The sequence below is a fragment of the Erpetoichthys calabaricus genome, chromosome 11 (genome assembly GCF_900747795.2).
Source record: "Erpetoichthys calabaricus chromosome 11, fErpCal1.3, whole genome shotgun sequence".
Taxonomy (NCBI): Eukaryota; Metazoa; Chordata; class Cladistia; order Polypteriformes; family Polypteridae; genus Erpetoichthys; species Erpetoichthys calabaricus.
The window spans coordinates 153,463,057-153,479,926 of NC_041404.2; the positions used below are offsets into that span (position 1 = coordinate 153,463,057).

At 35.5% G+C, this 16,870-nt stretch overlaps 1 protein-coding gene across 4 annotated transcripts in view; it reads left to right on the forward strand.

Moving 5' to 3' along the window:
* The window catches only part of abat (4-aminobutyrate aminotransferase), a 62,007-nt gene that overhangs the window by 383 nt on the left and 44,754 nt on the right, over positions 1-16,870 (forward strand). Inside the window, exon 1 of one of the 4 annotated variants that reach the window (XM_028814352.2) lies at positions 41-245. The exons of the other annotated variants lie outside the window; for them this stretch is intronic. Within the exon in view, the coding sequence (XP_028670185.1) occupies positions 162-245 (84 nt within the window). The 5' untranslated portion in view covers positions 41-161. Of the gene's footprint in view, positions 1-40; positions 246-16,870 lie in introns of those variants that run through there. 4 annotated transcript variants of the gene reach the window in all.

Sequence of the window (16,870 nt, forward strand, 5' to 3'; positions counted from 1 at the left end):
GGAAAAAGCGTGAGCGTCGCGAATGCCGCTTAATACTGATGGCTTGCGGGTATCCGGTGGTCAGATTTGTGTCCAGTAACCTTGACAATTTAAAGGAGTGTAAAAACTAAATAATTGTGTTTAAGCTTTGCGCAATCCCTAAAAAACACCGCCAGCTGTTGATGCACTGTGGTTGGTTCAGTGGGAATAAACATCCGACCAGATCCAGTCGGAACCGGTTACTGGCAGCTCCTGTTTACTGTGTGGTAGGTTACTGGCATCTGTCAAAATAATGTAAACATTCCGTTAGCTGGTTACAGTTTAATGCATTAATGTTAATGCATTAACGAACCGGAGTTTTCTATATTTTTAAACTCATTTCCTTTCGTAAATGCTTACCGCTCTGCGTGGATCTGGTTTTCTTGGCTTGAAAGATGACGGTTTGCTGTAGTTATGTGGCGATGTCTGCTTTCTGATCTATTTAATTGAAGGACGGTGAGAGCAGTTCTGGTTTTGTTCTGACAGCATTTATAAATCTCTGTGATCCGCATTACTCACATATCGGGGATGCGTTTGTTTTGCATGCTTTTCTCGCTAGCATTTCCCCTATGTCAGCGTTCAAATGGACGGTACTGCTTCTCCGTTCTGTAATTTTGGAAACCTCTTCTTTTTGTATAAAGGTGTCCGTGCCTCTGGACACCTTACGTAAGCAGCTAAATGGAGATGTCAAGGTCTGATTTTTCTGATGTTAATTTTTATCCATCTGTTTATCCAGCCATCCATTAATCCATCTCTGAGCCCACTTGGCCCCGGGAAGTGGGTGCCAAACCAGGCTAGAAGGGGACATAACGGGTGACTAGTTTGGCGATCAGATATAAACAGAAAGGAAGACCATGCCAGTTATAAAAATGATTTACCTCACAGAACAGTACATACTGTAGTTAACAACATTGACATTGGATTCAGAAAGGATTTCAACAAAGATTAACAATTTGAAAACCTTGTGCATTTCAATGTCCCATTAGCCTCAATTTGAACATTGTTATCACATGGAATGGAGTGGGGGAAAAGGTTAATTTCCTTCTACTTTGAACCTTTGGCAGGGCTCAAGATATTGGACTTTAACCATGCTGCTTTAGTTGGTGCATCTGAGCAAATCACTTGGCTGTGCTATATAAATAAAATGTATTATTATTGTAAAAATATATTCCATAATTTTAGTAATGTTCTGTACATGTAACATCTTTTTATAATGGAGCTCATTAATTAAAACATTCTAAATAAAAGCAAAAAATGTATTTTAGTTTTCCAAATCTCCCTCTTGGGACAAATAAAGCACTATCTATACTTCCATTTTCTAAACCAGCTTCCTCCTGAGCAGGGTCGCAGGGAAGCTGGAGCCTATCCCAACAAACACAGGGTGCAAGGCTGAAATAATCACTGGACGGGGACCAGTCAGTCACAGGGTGGATACACACATGGGGCAATTTATGATTGCTAGTCCACCTAACATACATGTCTTTGGACAATGGGAGGAAGCTGGAGCACCTAGAGAAATCATGGGGAGAACATGCGAATCCCAGTCAGGGAGGTCCTAGGATGTGAACCCTGGTCTCCTTATTGTAAGGCAATAGTGCTGCCACTGTGTCACCTTCTGTCTTTCCATTCTAAATGGCAACGACGTTGCACTTTTGTATTTAAAAAAGGAGGGGAATGTGTGTGTGGCTGTTTAAAGTGGTGGTCATATTTTTTTTAAATGACAGTTGTATAGAATAAGTATTCTGTATAATCCACATTCACATCAGAGCAGTACTATATCTTTCGAATATTGGAAGAAGCACACACAAATGCAGTGAGAACAAGTAAATTCCAGGCAGTAGACAATGCAGCCACCAAGCAATCGTGTCGTTGAAGTCAAGTTGGATGATAGTGCTACTCTCTACACTTACATTCTGTTGTCATTTTGCCCTATGCATCCCTAGAATTTTTTATACAAACAATAATATTTATTTGAATAGAAAATGCAATGCAGAATTTTTTAACCATATATAATAATACATATAAAAGACATTACTGCTCTTTTCCTGAAAAGCAGTATAAGATGGTTAGGGGCTTTACATTATTTTTTTAAATCTAAAAAATAAAGCTATTGCAGTAAGATACTTACATCAAGAGGCTTTAGCACAAAAAAATTAATAATGAAAAATAAGAGAAATGTTTCTTCAGGTGTAATGTGTTACACATTTCCATTTTGCAACTTATAAAAGTAATGGCTTCTTCTTGTAGAACAATATAGCAATAAATATTTCATATTTTAAACTCATTTGTAATGATGAATAATGTCTTTTGTTTATATTCAATTTAGATGGATGCACAGGACCCATTTTCATTTAAAGTCACACTCTGCTGGCCTAAGCACAGAACCAAATTCAGTCCCACCTACAACACCAAAATAATGTCCTCTGTCAAAAAGTACTACGTCGGGTCCAATAAGTCCTGTCAAACTCCTCTTTCTAAATTGGTCAGTTGTTGTGTGTAAGTTTAACAAAACCATTTATTAAATCATTTTATCATTTTCAAAGTCATTATCTGGTAATTAACTATTTTGAAGAATGATATCCACCATTGTATATTTTTTGAGTCACTTTAAACTTTTATGTTTGTTACGAATGTCCGCTTAGTTGTCCTTCATCAGTGGTGCATTAATTGTGCCTAATATGACATTTTGTGTATTAAAACCTGTAAAAAGATATTGTGGCAAGTCAAAAGCAACTGTTTTCTTATCACAATGATGAGAATGCAAAATAACTGCCTTATGTCCGTTCCCTTTTCTTATTTTAATGGCTTTAAAGTTATTCATTTTAAGAGTTCTTTTCAATGTTTTATCTCTCTTTAGCTTCCTCCCCCATTAAGCAGTTTCTTATTAGTCTGGGTAAAGCTTTGGGCGTTACATGAGCATGTCTTCATTGGTTGTTGTTTTAGCACACACCACTTTAAACAATGAACTGTAATTTAATAGCAGTTAATTAGATTTATTCGTCAGCTTGGAACAAAACAACTTTTTAAAAAAAAAAATACAAATTCTAGTCCAACATCTAAGTATTTGAACTCAATCTAGTGCCAGCTCCGCTCAAATTACACCTCACCCAACACAGAATTACATTGGTTTCTGAGGAAGTGCAGGTTTCTAGATTACTTCAGTCGGCGTGCATGTGCAGCAGAACTGACAGAATTTCTCATTAATGCAGCTTTGTACAAACCTCATCATAGTCCACTCAGAGACAAACAACTGGAGGCCTACACTTCATATTAGCTTTTATTTAACAAACTAGTTAGTAACAGAACACAAGGGAAGGTCAGGTCCTATAGCTTACTGGGCAATGAGCAGTCAAGTTAATTCACTCTGTGGCATGATGAGTCAGCTGGAAAATGAGAATGATGAAAAGAAATTATTGATAGAAAGGTTCACTGCGTTCTGTAGCAGGGCAACAGTAAAGCCATAAAATGTTGATAACATTGTGTTTCATGCCAAACTTTTTATTTTAACTAGTTTTAAAGGAGTGACAAAATTTTAGTATGACAGTAGTATACAAGTAGGTATTTTGTTTTCCCATAGAAGTATGCAGGATATTTTCAAGGGATGTTAGCCCAAATACAGCTATGATTAACAATGTAAGTGTATGATCATTGCTGTTTTTCCATATTGTTTATTCATATGTGTATTAGGGGTGGGTGGTATGACCAAAATTCTATATCACGGTATTTTTCTAAATTATCCCGGTTTCACGGTATTTGACGGTATTTTTTCCCCATGCATGAGTGGATGTTAACCACATTTTCCACTGCAATTACTGGCTAAGAATAACCTATTCCACTGTCAAGAGTATTGTACATTGTACAAAAAAAAAAATTTTAATGTGCACACAAGTATTAATACAGTTTTGCATTGCCCCATAAAGTGATAGTTTTCAAGGGGGTGGCACTAATGGAGAAGGTATCACATTGCATGACAGTTGCAATCAAAATATAGAACATTTTTATTGAACAAATTTTGCAAAAACAAACTATAATTTTGACAACATATTTTCAACCATACAAAGAGGCATTTAGACTTAGTAAAATATCCAGAAGTGCTTGTCAAAAATTGTATTGCACCGAATATGTCTTAGAAAAGGAATAAATAGTAAATATTTTTTGTAAACCAACTACACTTTCTGTTAATGTTAACAATCTCTGTCCACTGACACATTAAAGTGACTTTTTAAACAACTTTAGCATCATTAAACTGCATAATATTTAAACTAATAAATAATAACAATAAAATAAATAATAGTATTATTACTGATAGTTGCACTATTACTTCAAGACTTCAAGCCCAGGTGCATTACACAGTATTCACCAAATTAAAATAAAATAAAACAAGTGCAACTTGGTGATGACATCTTTACCAACTGAACCATCATTTAGGCAAACTGCATTAATATGGACCTTGCTTCAAGCTAAGCTATACTGGGAAGAAAAAAACAAATTATATGTCGAGAACAAAGTCAACATTTCCACTTTATTCTCGCCGTTTATGTCGAGATTAAAGTCGACATTTCCACTTTATTCTCATAGTTTACTTCATAATTAAAGTAGAATGTCGTAAACTAAACTTCTTCCTAAAAATCAATGTTTAATCAATTACTTAATTTACCCCGTCATAAATTAATGCAGCACATTAAATGCTTTGTGTTACGTTCCCCGACCCAGTGGTTAATCACTACGCTTCTTAAACTGACTTCCTCCGCACTAAGAGAAGACAGCGATCACCATACAGAATCCATTCACTTCATGATATTCCTGCTTTCTGAAAATTTAGAATGCTAAGATAAATACTTGATATCATTTTCATGATGAAATGCATTAAAGCAGGTATTACACATGCACAGTAGTGAGGCGGTAGTGCTGCTCCCTCTCAGTAAGGGGTCCCCAGGTGTATGTTCAGTGTAGAGAACTTTATGGCAGGTGTGACGAGGCTCCAAAAAACTGGATGTATGAATAGCTATCGCACAGGTTTAACTTAAATATTGTGTAAATGTTGGGTTTGTGATCTGCTGGTCGGAGACACGAACACAGAATTCAATGCATGTTCTTCTGAGCGGGCTATCTTTATTGCATGCATGCTGTCTCTATCTGACGTACCAAAACCCCAGTTCCTATCCTTCCTTTTTCTTTCACCACATAACTAATCACCACACGATAAACGTCTTTGTGAAATTAAAACTAGTTATAAACTTAGCCCACGGAGTGTTCAGAACTTTAAAAATATCTTCGTTATACATGTATAATTATGCCATCCATTCAGAGTTGCGCCCATCTCTGAACGAGTCGCCAGCACATCGCAGGATGAATACAAGCAAAACATACACTAGCAGGGTCAATATAGCACAACAAAACCCCACATCCTACATGACTTTGAAAGGAAACTGAAGCACGCCGAGTAAACCCACCAGAAAAACATGCAAATGCAAGGCAGGCACGCCGCCGTGCCCCCATATGATTAATGCATGCTTTAATGCAGTTCACCATGAAAATTATATTAAGTATTTATCTTAGCATTCTAAATCATGCAGATCATTGAAGATCATGAAGTGAATGTATTCTGTGCGGCGATCGCTGCCGGCGCCTCCTCTTAGTGCAAGAAGAAGTCAGTTTAAAAATCACTTAACACAAAGCATTTAATGTGCTATATAACTTATGACGGGGTTTGAGAAAATCTAGTAAATTAAATATTCATGTTACGATGAAGTTTAGTTTACGATGTTCTACTTTAATGACAAATTGCGAGAATAAAGTTAACATGTTGACTTTAATCTTGACATAAACGGCGAGAATAAAGTCAACATGTCGTCACACTATTACACAGTACCCAGGTACATTACACTGTATTGTAAACAAATAAAACAAGTACAACTTGGCTTGCAGTATTATCCAGTAGTATAGAAACAGTATTTACACATCTGACCTTTTAAAACTAAAGCATCTCCAGGCGACGGACGTGACTCCTTTTTTTCGGCAAAAGTTCTTCTGTTCATCATGTTCAACTTTATCGTCGGCTTCAGTTTCGGAATGTTCTCTGTCCATTTTCACCTCACAATACCTATGCTACCACTACTGCTACCTATTTGGTGGTGTAGCAGTGAAAAAGAGCCCTAGTGCAACAAATCTGTGTTTAGCGGTGTAGTAGTGAAAAAGGTCCCCATTTGAACAGTTTCCCACTGCGCCACGTTCCGAACGTTGTTTAGGCAATTTAAACCGGTGTTGCGGTATAAGAAAAATCCATATTATTGAAAAAATAAACGGTTTTCGGTATGAACCGGTATACCGCCCAGCACTAATGTGTATTTATTTTCATGTATTTATTTAAAGTAAAAATTAAATTAAATTAATTAAAAAATTATTGTTGCACTATATTACAATCGAAAATCAATCAATCAATTAATCTTTGTAGACTACATAAAGCATTACTTAATGCACTTTACAATAATTAATAATAATAATAATTTTTTACATTTATATAGCGCTTTTCTCACTACTCAAAGCGCTCTCCACACAGGGAGGACCCGGGAAGCGAACCCATAATCTCCTTACTGCAAAACAGCAGCACTACCATTAAGCCACCTGTGAGGATAAATTATTTTTATCATCTTGAATATTTTTTGGTCCTTGATTCTGACTGTCTGTATTATACAGGTATTTGTTATGTTTTATGTGTTCAGGCTTCTCATTTTGAATGGCTAAAGTAACGGAAGGTAAATCATGGTGTTTCTGGCCAAGGGGCCATATCTGATAAAGTAACTTCAGACTGGTTACATAATCAGCCTTTGCTTCAAAATTGTTAAAGTTTTTTAGTTTGCATTTTTAGATGTGTTCATGGAGTGTGTCATGCAAGCAGGTCCTCCAGTTTTACAGGGAAAACGTACAGGTTGGTGGCAGGATTGGCACTCCAGCCACTGTAAAAACCTCACACTGTTCCAGTGTGGTGCTGAGGTGTCACCCACTGCACCCAGGTCCTAATTCAGGTAGTTTCTTGTGTGGTAGGTGCAGCAACAAGCTATCAGCTACCTGTGAAAAGCATGTATTGTATAGAATGCCTAGGCAATCCATAGAATGAATGAATGATGTTTTTAGACAAAGCATGAAATGTCTGTTTTACTTTAACATGCTATACACTTTCCCTAGGAATTGTATATAATACCTAGGCATTATACAGAATGACAAATATTATTTAGGCAAAGTATGAAAAGTGAGTCACCAAAAGGCCTTTATTGAAAAGACATATTTGAAAATAGAAATACAAAATAAAGCTTAAACAAGACTTGAAGAAGACCCTGCCGCACACTATTTTGTATGAAATTGCGCATTGTATTTTATTTCCTGTGTACTACTCTGATAAACTAATATTAACTACTGATAGAAAATAGATATTGCACATATTTAATTTTGTCACAAAATTGCATAATTATATAACACACCTATGAAAATAATTACAGGAAACATTGGTTAGTAGCGCAAGCATTTTATACTTTGCCAGTTTGCCTTTTGGCATTGCATAGGAATATCTAGGAAGTGTTTGAAATTTTAATTGTTTCATACTTAGACATCCCATTTTCGGCATTCTGTAGATTTCCTAGACATTCTACACAGTGCCTAATTTCGCACACAACGGTAACATATATGTGTGTGTGTGTGTGTATATATATATATATATATATATATATATATAATATACACACACAGTATGTATGTATGTATGTATGTATGTGTGTATATGGCACTTTAAACTCCGTTAGATTGGACAGGAAGTGTCTGTACACTATTATCTTCAGGTTTCTCCACAGATGTTTTACGAGGTTTAACTCTGGGCTTTGGCTGTGCCAGTCAAGGAGAGTCAGAGACTTGTCCTGAAGCCACTCCAGCATTGTCTTTGCTGTATTATTTGGGTCATTGTCATGCTGAAAGGTTAGCCATCACCCCATGCAGGTTTCTTCATGAACATCACAGTATTTGGCTGTATTCATCCTTCCCTCAATTCTGACCAGTCTCAGTGTCCCTGTCACTGAGAAGCATATCCATAGCATGATGCCGCTGCCGCCACCACCACCATGCTTCATAGTAGGGATGGGGTTAGGCAAGTGATGGACAGTTTCTGGTCTTGGAGTTCTGCCCAGGGTGTTCAGTTGTTGTCTCATCGGAACAGAGGCTCTTTTTTCTCATACTCTTGGAGTCCTGTATGTGCAGTTTGCTGGACTGCAAGCACTTTGTCATTCCTAATTGATGGAGTGTTGCTGAAATTGTCAACCTTCTGACAGGTTTTGTTGTTTCAGCAGAGAATTTATGAAGCTATGTTAGAGTGATCTTTGGGTTCTTAGTCACCTCTCTGATGCAGTCTTTTCTTGTCCAGTTATTCAGTTTGGCCGGATGGCCAACTCTAGAAAGCATCCTGCTGGTTCGAAACTTCTTCCATTTCACAATTATTAAGGCCACTGTGCTCCTGGGAACACTCAAAGCTTTAGAAATGGTTTTATACCCTTGCCCTAATCTATGCCTCACCACAATTTTATTGCAGCGGTGTATAGATAGTTCCTTAGACTTTGTCTTGACATGGAGTGTGAATTATGGGACCTTAGATGCACAGATGTGTGCCTTTCTAAATGATGCCCAATCAGTTCAGTTTGCCACGGGTGGACTCCAGTCAAGTTCTAGCTACATCTTAAGATATATTAAAGCAAACAGTTTACACAATTAGGATTGACAGGGTATGAATACTTCTATGAATGAGAGATTTCAGCTTTTGATTTTTAATACATTTTTTTTTCAAACCTTTCTGAAAACATGATTTCATCTTGTCATTATGAGTTATTCACTGTAGAGTTTTCTTTTTTTAATGTTTTGTTAATCCGTGAGAGGAAATTGTCATTTTGCATGACCTTTGGGTTGGTGTGGAATAAAAAAAGGTGTAGAAAGTGAAAGTCTGAATACTTTCTGAATCCATTTTGTGTGTGTGTGTGCTTGTGTGTTTATTTATATATATATATATATATATTATATATGAACATGTGTGTTATATATCCCCCCCCCCCCCCAATTTGTAACTGTATGGATATATACTGTAAGTACAGGATTTCTGCCAGTGAGCCAACATATGCAGAAAGCCTGTGATGTAATATATATAGGCTATTACATTATATACTTTGGACAAGGAGGTTATTTTAGATAACATCAGATAGCTGTAATCTGTGGGGATGGCCTGGGCTTCTGAAAGCAGAATAACAACATATAAGAGACCCAAAACACTGGCTGCTGATTGTTTCTTCTTATTCTTGTTTCTATTGTTGGATACATTTTTTTAATTCAGGATCTTTGGGGGATGGTTGTAAATTGGGTGTTGCTGCCAATATAACATACTTAAAATATTCTTATTGTTTTTTTTGTTTTTTTCATGAAAGCTTTGTCATACTTTTCGTTAGATGGAAGTACAGGCTGATCTGCTTTGTTCAATATTCAGATTTTGAAGCTATAGGGATATTTATATTTAGTCCAGGACACCATTCCCTGATTTGCCAGTATAGTGAGTGGCGTTTGGTAGGTAAAATAGATTAATTCAGGCATGCTTTTGGCTCTTTAACCATCTGATATGTCACACTGACTCATGTCTTGCTGTTTTACCATTCATGACCATGTCAGCATTGCAGCTAGTGATGTTCTGCTCTGAAAAAGAGAACCATGCAATAAGCTTACCTCTCATGTTTCACACTTGAGTGGATAATTATCTTACGTTTACTGTATTTGTTACTGCATTTTCATCCACAGTAGAGACTGTGTTTCTCAAAAACATGAAACATGTTCGGTTTAAACTTAACATTTTTGTGGGCAAGCTCAAGTAATCAAATATTTATATACAGTATGTTTATCGGGGTATTTTTTTTCTCATACGTCTCAAGTTACTACTGTATTTTAACACATTGAGGAATATCTCTAATTGCAAATGACAATGTGAAAGATAGATGACAGTAATTGCCACTGACTTGATCATCGTTTGGAGTTCTGTATGTTTTTTTTTCTTCCTCTTCTGATGACTGAGCAGTAAATTCCATAGAGCAAAACACAAGTACTTTGTGAAAGTAAACACTTCAGGAGATTACAGTATTTTACTCTATTGTTAATAAAAAGTTTATTTTCCCATTTTCATCCATATGCTTTGTTTGTTATTTCTTTTTATGTTTGGTCAATATGATTTTCTTTTAGCGTGGTACTCAAGGACTGACGCATTTACGTGTGTGATACAGAAACATTTTAAACATCAATCCTGAGCAGTGCCAAAATTGAATAACATGTCACATTTGGGCAATGTTCATGTGTAACCTTCAAGAGGTCATTAAGGAGTACACCACCAAAAATTTATATTTTTTGTTCCTCACCCCAGTCCTATGTTTTCATGGAGAACAGAGATAACATTGTTTCTGATAGAATGGGAGTCTGCCATGACCAATGCTGGACAACACTAAACATTATCAAAAAAGTCCATTAAAAGAAATCTCATTACTTGTTCTGCATAATCCATAAGTCATCCAGTTGTATGCTTACAATTTATAAAATGCATGCACTTTTTACTAAAATAAAGACCTCTGAAAAATGAAAGTAGTGCATAAATAGGAAGTCCATTTACACAGGATCACACATTTGAATTGAAAGACGGGACTCTTGGACAATGAATGAGGGGAGAGATGGGTCTTATAGTTACAGTTAACTGTGAACTGGCAAAAAAAATTTCTCCAGTCAATGGCAGTTTGCACCTTTATACTACTATGAAGCACTATGAGATTTTTTTTTTGCTCACCAATTATATTCATTTCTTTTCCAGGAACAGCCACCCTTTCAGGTAGAGGTATTTGGATAAGGTGTGTCTCAATATACTGGCTAAGCAATTTGTTAGCTCATTTATAATCAATGTCATCAGTAAGTATTCTTGGTAGTAACTGAATGTGAGAAGCAAATAAAAAAAAAAAGCATATAACATCATTAGAAAAATGAGTAAGCAAATTACAACAAAACAGTTTTTTTCTAAACAAATCTATCTCAACTGTAAACAGCATCCAGAACTTGCTGTAACTTATTAAACTAGGGAGGGGAAAAATACCTGCCACTTTAAATTTGGGTGACTTAAAAACAGCAGCTGGTTCACTTTTGACAATAAGAACGATACAATGTTCTCCACAATCTGTTGCATTAAAAATACAACCATCCAAATTTCCGAAGGTTGTAGTAATTTTAGAAGAACTGCCCTTGACCTGAAATCTGAGGTTGTGCTGTTATCATGATTGGCACGATTAGGTCTAAACTGTGGTACTACGTGTTTCTATCTGTGCTTTCTGATTAGAGTGTAAGCATCAGTATATGTATGGAAAGCTGTGTCTCTACATTCATCCAAAATAAAAGAAAAGAAGTCATCTCACAGAGCTAATGTGGGAATGCAGAGACAATGGTCCAAATAGTAAAGGGAATTCTGCATGAGAAGGACCTGCCAGCTGGTAAAGTAATTGGTTTGTGAGTGATAGAGTGTAGACAAGTTTTATTACAGCAAACTAATTATTGTAATCATGTTAGCCTGTATTTTTTGTGACCCAAACAGAAGCTTGCTAAACAAGTAAGACTGTTTTGTCAATGTGTAACATAAGTGTTTTCATATGCTATTTTTAATCAAAATAATTCAAATTTAATAATAATAATTCATTACATTTATATAGTGCTTTTCAAAACCCACAATTTTAACCCATGTTTGAATTTCCACCTCTCCATTACTGAATACACAATCTTTTTCAAGGTCATAGAGGCCAGAGCCTTTAACCAACTGTGGATAAGACATCGGACCATCACAGACAGACTGGGCAATGTTTAAAATGTGTAACATTTGAATTTCAGTTATTTCTAATGGCAGCCCTTCCACTGTATACAGTAATTTTCAGTATACTACAGATAAAAAATTCTCACACAGATTTTTCTTTCAATTTTTTTTCCCCCATCGCTGACACAACACAAATAATGTACTTCTTAAATCTGCCAGCTTATTAAATGAGAGTAGTGGTGATTTCCTTCTATCTAACGAGAATCATCTTGGGTACAGAAACGCCCGATAGAAATTAATTTTGCTCATCTACTGCAGTGTTCTCTTAAAATACATTATTGCATGTATTTGAATAAAATTTTTTAATTTGTCGCATGTGGCTCTGATGTGTTGAGCATTGCAGGTTTCATTAATGTAAATATACACAATATGGTATGATGTAAAGAAAATAAAATTAGCAACTCTATACATGAAAGCTTTATTAGCCACATATACCATTATAAATTGCTTTACTGAGCAAACAAGTTTACAATATAATAAATGTAAACAAATACTGTATATAAATGCATTTTCTGGCATAACTGCAGCCAGCTCATTCAGTTTTAAATCTTTGAACATTCTAAGTATTTAGCTATAAAGCATACTACATTTTGTTGTACTGAATTCAATACACATAAATTATCAACATTTTTCATACTGTATAAACTACTTCAAGGCAGCTTGGCACATAAAATGAACATAAGAAAAGTAATCAAGTTTAGCCATCTTAGTGTTATATAAAGAGTGAAAGGTCTGACTTCAAGACCAAGGTAAAAATAATTGAACAGTTTTGATCTTGCTGCTTTTTTTATTAATTAATTAATTGTTTTTTGTGGCTGGTTGTGCACTAGTTCACACTAGCATTAGGTATTCCAATTAGTAAGCATTCTTTTGGACAAAAATAATGTATGCTTTATTCGTTGCCATGCAAGCCTGACATGACCACTGGATAGTCTTGAACCATCATAATCAATTTCTGTTGTCCTTATTGTTCTTTATTTGCACGGTATTGAAGTTATGCTTTGAACACTGACAGAATAGTAGATTGAACAACTTGCTGTTAATTTTCCTTGTGTCAAAGGTTTTTTCAAATGCTGTATTCTGCACATTTTTTCTCTACGTTTCTTAACTTGTTTTTGTAGTATCAGCGGTTTCATTGCATGGTCTGTAACTACATTGATTATATAGATTGTTTGCTTTTATCATTCATGTCCAATTTGAAAAGTAATTTAAATAATTACTACATGCGCAGTATATTGATATTATACAGTAGAAGATGCTTTTTACCAGAGTGACTTGTAAAATAATGAAGGTGTGTTATTCCAAATATGACGGAACCATATAATCAATAAATTATAGGTATTGTTTTGTTATTCTGCAAATGTTAACCAACATGACGTGTTGCCAGTAAAATCCATACTAACGAAATAATGCAGAATTGTTGCTGACAATTCAAGTATAATAAATTCACTAACATACAGCAAAAATTAAGTCTGCACTGGCAATGTTAGGATACTATGGTTCAGACTTCAGTGTATGTAAAAGTGAGATTTCAGTCCTGAAAATGATATCAGTAACTTGTATATTTTGATAGATAGATAGGTACTTTATTAATCCCAAGGGGAAATTGTGATGACCAGAATGGTCATAGTCCTGAAGGATATTGCTTCTACATATGGCATGATTGTGATTTAGATGTGCAACGTTCATGGCAAAGTTTGATCGTCCAAAGCAATGTAGGACCATTCTTGTTTGTTTCTGTAATGCTTCTAGTAATAATACTTTTTTATTATGAAGTATAGTACTAATGAATAGGCCTTTTGTCACAATTATTTTATCTAACTGTAACCATTTTATGTAATTGTTTGAATTTATGACTTTACATCCAAATAAGGATTTATTTATTTAATTTTGTGAATTTAATGCATATTATGAGGGTAGTTTCGATCAGTTGCATCATAGGAAATAAATTGAGATTTCAGTATTACAGAAAGCTCTTCTTGAATGCAAGCAGTAATAGTGCTAAGATTTCAGAACAAGGTCAGCCTAAGTTTTTTCAACAGAGAGCCTATTGTTAACTATATCAACTTTTTAAAAATATACAATTTTAAAAAACCTCTCAAACTGATTTTGTAGTCCGAGTGACAAAATTGGAATGAGTCCCTAAATAAGTTGGGGCTCCAACCAGGCCACTCTGTTTAATGCTGACAGCAACAAAAGAATCAAAATAAATAAATAGGCACACAGCGACAATTCAGCCCAAAGATAGGCAATTCCCTAAGAGTTCACCTACTGCGTCTAAATGAAAATGGGTCAGGATTTGAGTGAGCTCCAGTCTCTTGGCTGCTTGGTCCAAAATGTGATGCCACTTTCCAGGGCTGGCCATTTTTATACTTTTTGGACAGGAAGTGGTGGGGCTTCATTGGCTCAGTTGCCCTCATTGGCCATCTTCTCAGCACTGTTAGGGTAAAAGGAGACAACATCATTAGCAACAGTGCTCCCTGACATCCTGGAGTGGTACTGCATACCTTAAGTGAGCTGGAAGGCAATCCTCTGTCACACGTGCATGCCAGATGTAAATGGGGCGTCAGAGTTTTTTTTTTGTCTCCTGCTTGCGTTTTTGTTCAATCCATTTACATATGATTGCTTTATGAACAATATACTGGGTGCCACCTTTTTGATGATCTTCATGTGCCCTTTCAGTCTCTTAATCCGAACTTGAATCTCTCCTCAGGTGATCCCCTAAATGAATTTGTAGCCCTCACTTACACGGTTCACTTGTTTCCTGGCATTTTATGTAATGGAAGTTGAGAGCATTTGTTTGTAAACCAAGAACTGACATACTTTGCGCAAGTAAGCCTTACTTAATTTAATAAGGTTAAGCCCAATTGTACCATTCTGATTCTTTTTTGCTTTTTATTACAGCATTCACAATTTGCAGCGGGTCCAATGGGATAAAAAACAAAAAAGGTCAGAATCAGCCACGTGTCTCCAGCCACTTTGTAGTCCCCTTCGTATAAAGCGAGAGAGACAGAGAGTACACATCCATAGGGCAAGAAGGGGTGTAAGGGAAAGGCATCCTGCAACCCAGAGAACGCATGCTGTACATTTCAAACCGTACTTCCCAAAGTTTAAAAATTAACCAACATTAACTAAAACAATTGCATCTTTTAATATACCATATTCCAGCCATGCAGCTTATCAGTTGTATCAATGAGACACAAAGGTGCTCGTCTTACCAGCTGTAATGGAAGCTGGAAAATTCATCCTGTTGAGTAGCTGGAACAAATTCATGACCTTTACTAGTTTTGTGGCAAAAATTTTAAATGACAAAACATTGATCACAATAATTTAATTTAAAAAGACATACAGTGACAATGCCAGATGCTGCTACTTTAAAATTATTTGATCTAAAAAAAACATTGATGCTAGTATTGTTTTGAAGTTTATTTTGTTAATTTGATATTGTTGAGGATTTTTGTTGCCCTTTAAAGACCTGCTAGCTTAGTTTACTTAAGAATTTTCTGTCATAGTCTCATTTCAATGCTGTTCAAATGGCCAGTCTTCCGTTTACTTAGAATCTCAGGAATGGGATGGCAAAATGTCTCATGGTTTGACCTAAATCACAATTCCTTGTCTTTGGTTATTCTAAAATAAATCGGTTAACAAGACAACCTGCCTTTTTTTTTTTTTTTTTTTGGCCCTAACCTGAAATTTCTAATCTGAAACTAGAATGATACTGCATTGAATGGTTTATTTTTGTAAAAAAAGAATGTTATCATTTTTAATATAGGGAACTTTAAGTTGTTATCTTTAATTATCAAATTATGCATACACAGCTACAGACAGTATTTTAAATAGGAGCAGTTTTCCTTCCAGTTGTGTTACCATTATTTCACGACATCTTAAATAAAAGTGACATTTTAAAATAAAAACTGAACAGATTCCTAACAAGCCACATCAGAAAAATATCCATCCTAATGTATAAAACACACTAATATTTTTTAACCCAATAGAGAATTGATTACATATATAAAATAATTTGATTGGCACATGAAAGATGAATTAAAAAAGCATATTTTTAAAGCAAGGATTTCTTGGATTGAAAACCTGTAGCTCCATGAATATTTCAAGAATCATTGCCTTAGATGAAGTATTGTGCCTTATATGATATCTTCCATGCTGGTAAAAGAAAACAAAAATATTATTTACTTAGTTTAAAATTTTGCAACTTGATCTTACATTCTTACACACACAGAGTAAAGGAGTTGCATTTAAAAATTATGACTTCTGTAGAGTACTGTCTTGTGTTGTTCTTCATCGAAATGGGACAAGAATTGATATCGTGGATCTAGAGCTGAATTCTCAAGAAGATAGTCATATACTGTACATCCCCTTTGTTCTATCTTAAATATTTGCGAGAATATCACACTTCATGCTATGAACATTGGGAGATTTTTTTGATTCAGTTAGAAGCTCTGCTTTATTATATTAATTATTGGTACATTTTGCAACACAGTGGAATTTTCATCACATATCGCCATTGTAGTTGCCAAAATGTAGGAAACTTGATAGTATCCTCTGCATTATCCACCCAGGCTATTCTTGTGCATTTTATCATACTCCCAAGCCCATCATAACTGCAGCTATAGCAGCTTACTGTTTTGAGTAATTTTATAAAATCTCAAATGTACTTACTATTCCAACAGTTCCTGGTATCCATGAAGAGTTTGTGCTTTGGCAAGTCCTGCATGTTTTGTTAGGTGAAAGCTAGAAGTGATTTGTCATACTTAGTTTACTGTAAGTTCGTAATGCCCATTAAGCAACAAGTTTGAACATCTGTCAATGTCACTATTCTAATTAGTAAGCAGTCTTTTTAATATGGGGCCCAAGGCCACTCTCACATACTGTTGCATTGTCTGTAGTAACTGCTGTAGGGGTTAAAGTGCATAGATCCCATTCTGT